The following is a 14173-nucleotide window of genomic DNA, read 5'->3' on the forward strand; positions in this document are numbered from 1 at the left end:
CTGCAAGGCTGTTGTGTGGATGGCACCCCCTTCCCCCCGGCCAAGCTGCTTGCCCTGCCAAAGGGGTCCCGACCCCCAGGTTGAGAACCACTGATCTAAAGGCTTGCTGGATGGCAAAATAAAATCTGTTCGGTTTAGCTCCAACTAGTATTTCTAAAGTATGTTATTTGGAGCCCCCCTTCCAAAATACGTATTATCTGAGGCCCTCGCTCTTAGCTTATGCTTAGCTCTGCATCAAAAGTGCCTTCCTGTGTGTGCTAGAAAAAAATGGGGGGGGGGGTCTCCAAATAAGATACTTTAGAAATACCAGTTGGAGCTAAACGTAACAGATTTTTCTTTGCCATCCAGCAAGCCTTTAGATTTTGATCTTGTCCAAAACAGCATTCCACACGTTAATTTGACTACTGAGGAAGACCCCTTGGGGTCGAAATGCATTTGGCCTATTTGGGCACGTGTTGTTTTAAATATGTTTTTAATGTATATCCATGCACGTTGTTTAATAAATATTTGTACGATTGTTTAAAAAAAATATTGCTTTTGCAGCTCAACTTTTGGGTTCCTGACTTTTGTTCCGGTTGGGTTTCGGTTCCCTTTTTTTGTTTTGGTTTTGCACGGAATGTAACACCCCACAGGTGGAGAGCCACCCCTATCAATCTCTAGGGTTATATGGACAACCTTAACGGTCCTCCAGGTATCTGCTTTTTGCTGGAGAGCCTGACTGAACAAGGAGACCTGGCCGGGGAGGGGAGTCAACCGTCACCCAGCAAGCTGCCCTGGGAAAGTGAAATGAAAGGGAGGGATTGTTTTTGATTATTCCTAACAAGGCCACCTGTGCAGACACGCTTGGGGACCGGAAAGGTGCTGGAGAGCTTTTCAGCTCTGGGGTTCCACCTGGTTACCTGGCATGCCGTGTACGAGATCCCCACAAATCACAAAGAACTTCGGCTTGGGATCCAGCCGGTTGATGGCTTGAACCGCTTGTTCCGTGAGTTTCAGCTCCTGGTCCCATTCGTCCCCGCCGCTGCTGCAGTCGCCGATGGCATAGGCTTTCATGAGCCCAAACTGAGGGTCCGCGCCCTGAATGAAGTAGAACGGGGCCTTCCATTCCTGTTCCGCCTCTGAACATGACGGGGAGGAAAGAGAGAGAAGAATGGAAAAGGCGTCAGCATTCCCATTGTCTATGAAGACCGGTTCATGGGGGAGAAGGACAAAATTCAGGTTGAAGAACAAAATTCAAATCCGGTAGCACCTGAAAAGCCATCCAAATTACCCAGATATCCAGTCTCAGGAGTCAAAGCTCCCTTCTCCAGATGCAAATGAAGAGGAAGATCCACCATGAAGAAGAAGAGTTTGTTCTTATATGCCGCTTTTCTCTACCCGAAGGAGGCTCAAAGCGGCTTACAGTCGCCTTCCCTTTCCTCTCCCCACAACAGACACCCTGTGAGGTGGGTGAGGCTGAGAGAGCCCTGATATTACTGAAGAAGAAGAGTTGGTTCTTATATGCCGCTTTTCTCTACCCGAAGGAGGCTCAAAGCGGCTTACAGTCGCCTTCCCTTTCCTCTCCCCACAACAGACACCCTGTGAGGTGGGTGAGGCTGAGAGAGCCCTGATATTACTGAAGAAGAAGAGTTGGTTCTTATATGCCGCTTTTCTCTACCCGAAGGAGGCTCAAAGCGGCTTACAGTCGCCTTCCCTTTCCTCTCCCCACAACAGACACCCTGTGAGGGAGGTGGGGCTGAGAGAGCCCTGAGATTACTGAAGAAGAAGAAGAGTTGGTTCTTATATGCTGCTTTTCTCTACCCGAAGGAGTCTCAAAGCGGCTTACAATCTCCTTCCCTTTCCTCTCCCCACAACAGACACCCTGTGAGGGAGGTGAGGCTGAGAGAGCCCTGATATTACTGAAGAAGAAGAGTTGGTTCTTATATGCCGCTTTTCTCTACCCGAAGGAGTCTCAAAGCGGCTTACATTTGCCTTTCCTTTCCTCTTCCCACAACAGATACCCTGTGAGGTGGGTGAGGCTGAGAGAGCCCTGAGATTACTGAAGAAGAAGAAGAGTTGGTTCTTATATGCCGCTTTTCTCTACCCGAAGGAGTCTCAAAGCGGCTTACATTTGCCTTTCCTTTCCTCTCCCCACAACAGATACCCTGTGAGGTGGGTGAGGCTGAGAGAGCCCTGATATTCCTGCTCGGTCAGGACACTTCTATCAGTGCTGTGGTGAGCCCAAGGTCACCCAGCGGGTTGAAGGTCATGGCCCAAAGGGGAGAGGATGCATAAGAATGGAACTTGAGTCCATGGGCAGAGGTCCGACTTTAACACTGTGTTCCCGCCCAACCAAGAACGTGATTGAAAGAAACCTCTCCAAATGGCCACCACTTTCTACGTCCTGATCAGAGATGATCTACGTCCCCTAATACAATCAACTCAGCAATGTGTGAACAGTTGAACTGGTTTGTCTCCTCTCTACTTCAAGTCCCCTGGACCGGGATGCCTCCTGCATAAGTAATCAAGGCGAAGATATTTTCCGCTAGAGAAACGCTCCACGTACTACAAAATTCTGTCATCAGGATGAACGCCGCTCACAGCTGAAGCTGCCCCAAGCCAAGGAAAAGAAGAACACCCCTCAAATTAAGCAAAAACACACTCAACTAAGCCAACTGGATGACGGGAGAGTGAGAGGAAAGACTTAAAGAGACAGGTTAGAAGCAAAATTTCGGCACGCAACTTTTGTATGACTAAGGCGGCTGGACCGATACAGCTGTAAGGCAGTGCTCTGCCCTCCGTTTTATTCCCACAAAAAAGGAGAATTTTTTAAAGCAAGGTGAGGCTGCAAGGGAAGCTAGGCCAAGAGTGCATCCAGGACCAATGTCATCCCACAAGCTTCCGTGGCAGAGTGAGGATTCGAATCTGGAACTATACATTAACTAATCCTGAGATTAGGAGGGAAGATTTCCTCACCCAAAGACATCCCTCCCCTTTCTTTTTGACTGCTACCAAACCAGCGTCTCCTTTTCCCTTCCCGCAGCGTGAAGAACCCCTAAAGCTGCCATCGGGTCAACTCCGGCCTCCCCAAATCAGGTTTCTAATTGGAAAAATTACCCCTGGGGCCATCTGCAGAGTTAACAGCTCCCTTCTCCCGAGGCCTCGGCAGACTCAAAGGTGAGAGCAATTTGCCGAAGTTAGACAATCATTTCTGAATGGCGAAAGGGGAGGGTGTGTGTGTGCGGAATTAAAAACTGTCGTTTAAAATTTAACCTGACAGTTCACGGTGAAAAGGAAGGCGGTTGGACGTTACGCAACGCTAGCCCTTCCCGATCAAGGCAAAACTAAAAGTGCAGCCTGATCTTTCTGCGGTTCCCTTCAAACGCCCAGGACTCTGTCCAGGAATTTAAACACTTGGCCCTGCAGGTCTGTGGTGGGTACCAAATGCGGCAAATGCCAGCACATCAGTTGCTGAAGAAGACAGAGACGACAGAGGGTCACCTTTGAAGGGTCACCAAAATAGAGCCACTCCAGAAGCAGGGGGGGATTCTTTTTTTCACAGAATAGTTAAGCAGCTGGAATCGGATGCCCGGCGGTCTTTAAGCAGAGGCTGGGCAGATCCTTGTCCTCGATGCTTTAGGCAGGTGGTTTCTGGACTTTTGGGTTTTGCCGCCACCTTGGTTCCCAGGCCACATCCATAGTGCCCCTCGCACATATGAACACGCACCTCTTTCCTGGTGTTCGGTCTAGTGCAAATTCAAAGCACACTTTTGGGGAGCAGAGAGAGAGAGAGAGAGAGAGAGAAGCAAGCAAGCAAGCAAGCAGAAGGCTTTTCCAGCCTCCCAGAGCTGTCCTGAGAGCCAGTTTGGTGTAGTGGTTAGGAGTGCGGACTTCCAATCTGTCCAGCCGGGTTGGATTCTGCACTCCCCCACATGCAGCCAGCTGGGTGACCTTGGGCTCGCCACGGCGCTGATAAAGCTGTTCTGACTGAGCTGGAATATCAGGGCTCTCTCAGCCTCACCCACCACCGCCACCGCCACCTCCTCCTCCTCCATCTCCTCCCCCCTACTGCCCCCAAATTTCTCACTGACCTCAAATTCTTCAGTGCATCCCAGATTCCTCGCCACCCCCCTGGATTCTTCACCGCCCCCGTGGGGAGGGGGGCGTACCACCCTCTTTGAAAACCCCGTTAGGCTGACCCTGCAAAGACCAAGGGGTTGGACTAGATGCCCTCTATGGCCCCTTCCCACTCCCACTAGGATTCCATGATTCTAAAAGGCCCAAAAGGTGACGTGAAAGGTATTTACATAAGGTCCTAGAGTGTCTCCAGGCCAGTCGGAGGAGACCTTGACAGACCCATGCTCTTGCTCAGCAGAAGGCAGAACTTTGTGGGTTCAACCACCACGACCCAAAGGAACATGCAGGCTACATCTCCGGGGCTTTTTCGAGCACGGCAGTCCCTCGGTGAGACCACTCAAAACCTGCGGTGAAGGGCTTGGTATCGGATCACGCACATATAGAAAATGGGCCTCATATTCCCTTCATTGCACCTAGCATCCACTGACTGGCTCAGTTCTAAGGCCTTTAAAAAAACGAATCCAAACGCTCTTGTGATGAACAGCTGTATTTCCGCCCCCAATATTCTTTCCCAGTTGATTTCTAGACCAGGGGTAGTCAACCTGTGGTCCTCCAGATGTCCATGGACTACAATTCCCATGAGCCCCTGCCAGCATTTGCTGGCAGGGGCTCCTGGGAATTGCAGTCCATGGACATCTGGAGGACCACCAGGTTGACTCCCCCTGTTCTAGACAACCCTTGCTCCACTCCTCTGATAAAAGACACCAGACATCCACGCAGGATTCTTGCAACAGGTTTGTTGTTTTTCACAAACAAGCCGATGGGAAAATTGGAAGATACCAATCAGGGATGGGCCGTCGGTAACACGGCAATTATTATTTTTTATTTAATCGTACGATCCTAGACCGGAGTAGCTGTAATAACCACCGCAGTGGGTTTTAGGAGGCTGCCCGTAGATCGGCGTTGCGACGGCTGCTTAATCACACTTAAAAGGAGCATTTGCCCCCAGTTTTGTTCAGTAACATTTACCCTGTCCCTGGACATCCCTTGTGATAACATTTTTGCTGTCGACTTCACGTAACCAGGGGGCTCCATCTGTCACCAGCTTCCCCCCCCACCCCACCCCGTGCGGAATGGAGGGTGCTCTGCTCCAAACTGGCAAGACCATCTGCACCCACCCTGCTGCCAGGACTCATGTGGCAGAACCGCGCGCACGCTCCGGACCGGGGAAGATCCGGCTCTGTTGGGGGAGAGGAAACATTTCCTCTAGGAAACCAAGAACCAAGCTGTCGAGAAGGCTTTGCGGAGAAATGCTCTCTGCTACCTCCAATTTGGAATGCAAAAAGCCATTACAGAGCTGCAGCTATTTTGGCTATGGCTTAGGCCAAGGAAACCGCATACTTCCTACAGCCTGTTGCAGGGGCGGTGTTCTTCTGACCGTGCTCTCCGGGCCAGGCTTTCGTGAAACCCTGGGATTTCTTGAGGGCCCTGGAAGGGTTAATTAAGATTAATTAATTCATGCAGAATAGGGTGGGGAAGCAGAGGTACGGACATGCCCACCCAGGGCCCTCCCCTTCCTACACCCCTCCAGGCCCATCACTGGCTGTTTTGGGACAGGGTGGGTAGGTCGATATGACCACATATGGACCATATATGTTCATATCACTGATAAAACACGCACACACACACACTTAACTCCCACCAGTTCGGAAAACCCTTCCAGGGCTGTCAAAAAACGTCACAAAACCTTGGAAGAGAAAGCCTGCGTTAAGAAGAAGAGTTGGATCTTATATAAGGTGTCCAGATTGTCCCACTTTTTGGAGGGACATCTGGGGGAAACCTGACAAATTGTACTGAGGTTGAAATTAACAAATATATATTACAATACTGTTTTTGCGTGCTATGAAACTTTTTGTTGCTCCATACGGACCAAATTTTTAATCGAGAACCACCCCTCCCCCCCCCCAGTCAATGGTGTCCCGCTTTACCAATGTTAAAATCTGGTCACCTTAATCTTATATGCCGCTTTCCCTACCAGAAGGGGGACTCAAAGCGGCTTACAATCTCCCTTTTCTCTACCTACAACAGACACCCTGTGAGGGAGGTGAGACTGAGAGGGAGGAGGAGGAAGAAGACTTGTTTCTTATATGCCGCTTTTCCCTATCAGGAGGAGTTGCAAAGACCGCTTATGCACTGAGAACTTCTCTGCCCCAGCGCAGGAGCACAAATTAGGGGTGCATGAGGCGCATAAGGCCCAGTCTGCAGGGGCTTATGGGAATTGTAGTCCATGGAGCTCCCTCCTCCCCAGCCCTGCCAATCTCCCGCCCGCCTCCAGCTGCGAAAGAAGTCCCGGCCAGCCCCCCTCGCGCCCCGTTTTCCCCTTCCCTCCGCCGGGGGGGGGGGTGGAAGGGAGGGCGGAGGAATCCCTCAATGTACCTCCGCGGAAAGCACTGAGGCTCCTGCCGCGCGCCTTCGCCAACGCTTCCTCCGCCATGGAGAGAGTCGCCGCCGCCGCCAGCCGGACACGCCCCCTCCCGGAAGCGCCGGGGTTCCCCTCACCAATGGCGGCCCGCGGCGGAGGGAGAGGGGGCGGGGCTTGCGGCAAGGGGGCGGGGCTTGCGGCAAGGGGGCGTGGCGCGGGGCGTGCCGGTGGGGAGCGGGCGAGCCTCGTGGCTTGACATCCACAGGGGGCGGGAGGAATTTGTCAGCATTCAATTAGCAAGCGGTGGCCCAAGTGCGGCCCTCCTCATAGGAAGTGTAGTCCATGGGCATCTGCAGAGCTGGCAGGGGATCATGGGTATCGTTGTCTGTGGACTTCTGGAGAGCTGGCAGGGGCTCATGGGTATTGCAGTACCTTGATATCTAGAGAGTTGGCAGGGGCTCATGGGTATTGTTTTCTGGACATCTGGAGAGCTGGCTGGCAGGGGATCATGGGTATTGAAGTCCCTGGACAACTGCAGAGCTGGCAGGGGCTCATTGGTATTGTAGTCTATGGGCATCTGCAGAGCTGGTGGGGGCTCATGGGTATTGTAGTCTATGGGCATCTGCAGAGCTGGCAGGGGCTCATGGGTATTGTTGACTGTGGACATCTGGAGAGATGGCAGGGGATCATGGGTATCGTAGTCCTTTGGCATCTGGCAGGGGCTCATGGGAATCGTAGTCCATACTCATGAGCTGTCGGGCTCATGAGTATTGCAGCCCATGGACATCTGGAGAGCTGGCAGGGGCTCATGGGAATTGTAGTCCTGGGGCATCTGGAGAGCCACAGTTTGGCCACTCGTGTGGTAGGGTCACAATTGACCTGGGAAAGGCCCCTCATCAGTGGCGACGCTGTTTCACTTTTATATTTTTAGAAATTTGTGTTCCAAAACAGAGAGAAATCAATAGCAATGTGGTTAGATTTATTAACATACAGCGCCAAGCTAGGTCATAAACACCGGAAAGCCCAGATCAACACTGTAATTATTATTAAAAATTGTTTTATAATAAAACGATAAAATCTGTAAGGGGGGGGCAGTATATAATTGCAAATAAGTAAATACATTGTAAACCAGTAAATAGTTGTTAAGCAGGGGATTTAAAGTAATATTAGACAGGAATGGTTGGGCAATCTGATTAAAAACGGCACAGCTATTTAACAAGGGTGACAAGAGTCTAAAATGCTCTCCCGACAGTTTCATTAGGTTAAAAACACCTTTCTGGGACAGCTCAGTCTACCGATTTAGTATGCTTCCTCGCAATCAAAAATAAATACATTCTGAGCCGGTTTGCAATTTCCTGCTAAACTTTACAAAACGTGAGCCTGTGGAAGGCTAGAACAAGGAGTCGTCGCCTTTTAAAAATATATTTACACTCATACTGAAGTGAGAAGGAGGGAAAGACAGATGTGCAGAAATTGGAGAGGGGGAAATAGTGCATGAATCCCCGCAAAACTCTCACTTCTCAGCCGAACCTGGCGACCATTAAATAGGTGAAAGGAAGAAAATCTTCTCCATCATGCCGCTCTTCCTTACAAGAAGGGTGAGATCCAAGTGAATAAACCCAGCCATGTCTGTCGACTTCACGATATCCCCAAAATTAAAATCATCAGAATTAGAATAATCAGGCGGTGGCCCAATTTAAACAAAGGGATCCCTCAGGCCATGTGCTCAGGATTTTTCCACTGCAATCCCACCAGTAACCACCTGATGTCACTAGTGAGCACCTAGGTACAGTTTAGCAGCCCAGGAATTTTACTACAACAACCCTTCAGAGTTGACTTCACCGAATTGCTTGCTGATTGCAATTCCAGCAATAATCCTGTGAAAGATGGTAACTAGTTAAAAACCTAGTGGGCGTCATGATGCCTGAATGGGGATTGGAACTCATGTTGATGGTCCTGCATTGAGCAGGGGGTTGGACTAGATGGCCTCTAAGGCAGGGGTAGTCAAGCTGTGGTCCTCCAGATGTTCATGAGCCTCTGCCTGCGAACTACCCCTGCTGTAAGGCTCCTTCCTACTCTATGATTCTATTTCCTGGATGATATGTTGCTGAATATATTGCACAGGGTCTCCCAATTAACCCCCCCTTGGGGTGTGTTATGGTTCCAGTGCATGGAAATCCAGATCCTGTCTTGCTTTTTAGCCGAACTAGACAAGACCACTGATCTAAAATGTGAATTTTTACTTGCCAGTGGAAAAGGAAGGTGTCTCTATTTGTTTTGGGGGCTGCAAAATCACCAGTCTTATCCAGAAAGCCGTGCTACGGATTGTCATAAAGATAACGGAGAATTTTATCGTGTATTTTCGTTTGCGGTTGTTTTCTTTTATTGATGCTCTAAGGAGGATTAAATGCAATTTGTTGGAATTATTTTCACTCTACTTCTCTATTGTGCCTCTTTCTTACTCTCTCCGGTCAATACACTAACTTATTTTTCACAGAAGAAGCAGCGTTATAGTTGCGGCTAGCCGTTTGAGACCAATAAGGAGTTACTCACTGAGTAAAAAGAGACAGTTATGGCAGGTTCAGAAGGGAGCTAGCAGGCCTAAGTGGGTCTCCTCAGAAGTAAGTCCCTATGATTCAATGGGATAGAGATTGCATGCGATTGCATCTGAAGCAACGTCTGATTCCTGTTTTTTACCGATAACAAGACACCCACGCTCAATCCTGAGAAGTTAACAAGCAGGGCATAACATATGATAGAAAATCCCAGCTCCTGGCATGACAAGGAAGACTACCCCTGAATCTGGAGGTTTCATGCCTAGCTGTCATGCTCAGATGGCTAAACTCTAGTCATTCTAGTTCCTAGGAATTAGGAAAATTTAAAAGCGTAATGACAGTGATATCAAACTAAGGAGACCACCTTAACACCATATTCAGTAGTAACCGAATAAGCCTGAAACAAGATTTTATCTGGGGCCTAGGTCTCCTAAGCAGAATTACACTGTTCTAGTCCAATTACTGGGGATGATTTTAGGCTATTCTTTCTCTTTGCGGCTAATCTGAACCACAAGGTTGTTGTGGCGATTAAACAGCAGAGGTGATACTGTAAGCTGCTCCAGGTCCTCAACAGGGGTCAAAGTGGCAGATAAATAAATGGCTGTCTATAATTCTTTTGCTTTCATTTCTTTTCTGCCAGTTCAATGTCATTTCATGCATCATTTTATACAAAGTCACAGCTGACATACAAACAGTGTTGGGAAACAGGCATCATTTGGGTAAGAAAAAAGCTACCACGGGAAAACAGGAAGTGGTGGAAAAGGAAGAAAAGAAAAAGAAAATCGGAATGGGGAGATGTGAAATGCGGTCTCATCCCTCACAAGAGATCTGTTCACCCAGTTTGTCTTTTGATATTCAAAGGTAAAGCTCGGCTGTTTTAAATCATATTTGTAGGCTGACCCTATTAACACGGCTGGAATCCGTGGAAGCTGGAACAACCCAGAATTGGAAACAATTTGCCCAAGACTTCTGCTTCTGATATGCCTAATCTACATGAAACTTTGAGGGAAGAGTATGATATAATGAAGAAGAAGAAGCCGCTTTTCTCTATCCGAAGGAATCTCAAAGTGGCTTACAATTGCCTTCCCTTTCCCCTCCACACCACAGACACTCTGTAAGGGAGGTGAGGCTGAGAGAGCCTTGATATTACTGAAGAAGAAGAAGAGTTGGTTCTTATATACCGCTTTTTCTCTACCCAAAGGAGTCTCAAAGCAGCTTACAATCGCCTTCCCTTTCCTCTCCCCACAACAGACACTCTGTGAGGTGGGGGAGGCTGAGAGAGCCCTGATATTACTGAAGAAGAAGAAGAGTTGGTTCTTATATGCCGCTTTTTCTCTACCCGAAGGAGTCTCAAAGTGGCTTACAATCGCCTTCCCTTTCCTCTCCCCACAACAGACACCCTGTGGGGTGGGTGAGGCTGAGAGAGCCCTGATATCACTGCTTGGTCAGAAGAGTTTTATCAGTGCCGTGCCGAGCCCAAGGTCACCCAGCTGGCTGCACGTGGGGAAGCGCAGAATCGAACCCGGAATACCAGATTAGAAGTCCGCACTCCTAACCACGACACCAAACTGGAAATCGAACTCTGAAATAGCAGCCCTTACACCACCACACGTGTTTCTAGACCCCAGGCATTAAGCAAGGGTGGTTAACCTTGGTGAGGGAAGCAAGGGAAACCCACAAACTAGCAAAATACGCATACACTTTAAAACCAAAGAATCCCCCACAGCTGGCAAAGGGATCACAGCCTTAATGATGGCAGATAGCGCCGTGTGTGAGTGGCTTGTGCTTAATACATGCCCCCAAAGGGGAACGGCATGAATAAATATTTTGAATCCTGTCACCGCCGCACTCCTTTCTCATCGGATGTTTGGATCAGGCCAGGGTTGATTATGCAGCAGGTCTGATTATAGCCGATTACCAATTGTAAAGCAGAAGGCTCGTTTCAGACCCTTCCTCTGCGTCGGATTACAAAGCGGCAGGGTGCTGATGAACTGTATTCAGGAGCCCCACTGTTTTGTGGTGCGCGTCATTTTCTCCCAAACGCTCCACAAATGTACCGATGGCTGCTAGCTTAGATGGCTTCAGATGGGGGAAGAGGCAAATCCACAGAGGAGATTTCTACCCCTGGTTGTAGGTCATGACGCCTGCAAAGAAACTCTGAATACTGCCAGCTGGGGCCCAGAGACAGCGAGGGCTGTCCCCCCTCATGCCCAACTTGATTTGGGTTTGGGCCCCTCAGTTCCAGGGTCAGATGGAAGAAGGGGGCATAAAATGGAGGAGAATGGTTGGCTCAACGTGGGGTCGGAAAATGGATAAAAAAGGCTGAAGTTCCACAACGTATTTAGGGTATTTGCATCACTGAACTTTCTTCCCAATCAGGATCCAAAGCAACATACATCCTTCTCTTCTTCTCCATTGTATCCTCAGAGCATCTTGTGAGTAGGGATGCCAGTCCACAGGGGAGACCTGGGGATCCCCTGGAATTGAAGTTCATCTCCAGATCAGATACACGAGTTCCCCAGGAGAAAAAGGCGGCTTGGGAGGCGGAATCCATAGCATTATACTCCACTCCTTCTGGCCCCGCCCCCAAAGTCTCCGGGTATTTCTCTACCTGACTGGCCAGCCAAAGGTCACCTGGCTGGCTTCCACGGCAGAGTGGAGCATTGAAATTGGACTTCTCAGATCCTAGTGTCTCTAACTACTCAACCACGCTAGATTCAAATGGGTAGCCGTGTTGGTCTGAAGTAGCACAATAAAACCAGAGTCCAGTAGCCCCTTTAAGACCAACCAAGATTTTATTCAAGGCGTGAGCTTCCGAGGGCAAGCACTCTTCCTCAGACCAAGAACTCCCGATCCTGCAGAGCAGAGAGGTCAGAGGACAAGTCAACCTGGCTAGTGTGTAGGGTGATCTGAATGGCTCCCGAATCAGAAGCGCCGTGCTCTTAGAATGGAAGAAATTCTACCTGAATTGTGAAATTCTACCTGTTCTGTTATTCTGTGAAGGCAAAGGGGTGGCAGGTTACAGTGGATGAGCGATTGGGATGTGAGTGTCCTGCATAGTGCAGGGGGTTGGACTAGATGACCCATGAGGCCCCTTCCAATTCTATGATTCTGACATTAACCATAGAGGGGAGGCAGGTGGCATTCATTGACAAGGCTTATGCAGTGGTGGCCTTCCCATTTGGAACATTCTTCCCATGGAGGCTTATCTAACACCTATTTGGCTGTCTTTTGGGTGACAGGCCAAAGAATTTCATTCCACTCAGGCTTTTACCAGAGGAGGATTCACTCTTTTAAACTCTCTGTCTCTCTGTGTGCATCGAGGATTGTTTTTATTCATAGGAAGGCCGAGCGTCAAAGAATTGAGGCTTTTGGACTCTGGTGCTGGAGAAGACTCTTGTGAGTCCCTTGGACTGCAAGGTGAACAAACCGGTCAGTCCTAGAGGAGATCAGCCCTGACTGCTCCTCAGAAGGCCAGATCCTGAAGATGAAACTCAAACACTTTGGCCACCTCATGAGAAGGAAGGACTCCCTGGAGAAGAGCCTAATGCTGGGAGCGATCGAGGACAAAAGAAGAAGGGGACGACAGAGAATTTGGTGGCTGGATGGAGTCACTGAAGCAGTCGGGGCAAACTTAAATGGACTCCGGGGAATGGGAGAGGACAGGAAGGCCTGGAGGATCATTGTCCATGGGGTCGCGATGGGTCAGACACGACTTCGCACCTAACAACAACAACAAAGCAGCTTTAGTAGTTTTATGCAGTTTGCATACTCCTCCCCCGGTTTGTTTGTTGTTGTTGTTTAAAAAAAAATCTTTGTGAACTTCTCTTTGTGAATAGCTTCCTTGTTCCCTAAACAGCCCCAGAAAAAAAGGATTAGAATCAAGTCCAGAACAAACTCCTGAGGGGAATTACAGCATCTAACAAGAAACTCTGTCAGGATTTAGCCGTGTCCCATTGTTCCCTTCGTAGGCTGTCACCGCCAGATTTTGATCCCGTAATTGTTCTTACCGCTGTCCCAATTGATTTATTATTTTGGGGGTTTTTAATGCTATCTTTAAAAAAAAAAGAAAGCACTGAATACGCCACTTACACGTAATTGATGTTAAACTAACGCTTAAAAAGAAGGGCCCATTGTAAACCGGGACAATGGACGGTTAGGGAAACAGAAGATGATGCACAAACCCAAGCCCTCCCCTCCGATTCCCACGCTGGAGAATGGGCTTCGGGATAAACGAACAGGAATGAGCAATCCAGAAGCAGCTGTAGAGATTCGCTCCTTGTTAGGGTGGTGGTGGTGTTGGGGGAAATGGCCATGCGGAGCTGTGGGATTTGTCTGCACATATCTGGGCCAGCTGTTCACGGAGAAGACACTTTCTGTTCCTGGTGACAGCAACAGCCATTTGGCATTAATTAGGCAGTGGAAGCAGGGACAAAATTTCCCCGGGTAACGGGAGAGTGAGGGAAGCGGAGATTTAAGATGCTCAAAGTGTGAATGAGTCAGCGCACTGGAGTGGATTAGCCCATTTGTTCCCGTTTGCACAGGCACTTGGATCACCCATGTACACAAAACGAAAGGGGCGGAGAGTTTAATTGCTCTCCTTTTGCCCGTCCCCAAATGCTCCATGGCACACCTGGCTGATGATGGAAGTCGTAGGGGCCTCCGTGTTTTGCATCCCCTTTCGGTGAGTTTGTCAGAGCAGATTTTTGGAGTTGTGGCGTCGATTGTCGTCGTCCCCCCCCCCCCCCGGCTAATCTGCACTAATTGATTTTTATCTGAGTCAGTCCGTGTGGGCAGGCTCCGTTTGTTCAAGAACCCTAAAACATGTTCCTTGATTCATTGTAAGGAGGAAGGCGAGGGGAAGGGTGTCACGCAGCAAGCCCGTGGCAAGGATGTTTGGTTTCAGTCTACCAGATGCCATTTGGCTTGCAAGACATTTGGGCCCAGTAGAGATGGTCTTTTGTGTAGCGGGGTTGACCTGGAGGAGGCAGATGCTGAAGAAGGATCTCTCCATTGGAAGTACTTTGCTCCAGGTCTTAGTAAAACCGATTTTCGTTTTAACGTAGACAGATGGCGATCTCTTGTTCTGCTTCGGATTGGGCTGGTGTTTACACTAACAAGGGGCTGACCTCAATTCCAG

At 49.2% G+C, this 14173-nt stretch overlaps 1 protein-coding gene across 1 annotated transcript in view; it reads right to left on the bottom strand.

Annotated features, from left to right (window-relative positions):
* CPPED1 (calcineurin like phosphoesterase domain containing 1) overlaps window positions 1-6628 on the bottom strand; it is a 35313-nt gene extending 28685 nt beyond the window's left edge. Inside the window, exons 1-2 of the mRNA XM_077316995.1 lie at window positions 6493-6628; window positions 900-1118 (exon numbers count right to left, since the gene is read on the bottom strand). Of these exons, the coding sequence (XP_077173110.1) occupies window positions 900-1118; window positions 6493-6550 (277 nt within the window). The 5' untranslated portion in view covers window positions 6551-6628. The remainder of the gene's footprint in view (window positions 1-899; window positions 1119-6492) is intronic.
* Between the last annotated feature and the right edge of the window lie 7545 nt (window positions 6629-14173).

This window comes from Paroedura picta, chromosome 17 (genome assembly GCF_049243985.1).
Source record: "Paroedura picta isolate Pp20150507F chromosome 17, Ppicta_v3.0, whole genome shotgun sequence".
Lineage (NCBI taxonomy): Eukaryota > Metazoa > Chordata > Lepidosauria > Squamata > Gekkonidae > Paroedura > Paroedura picta.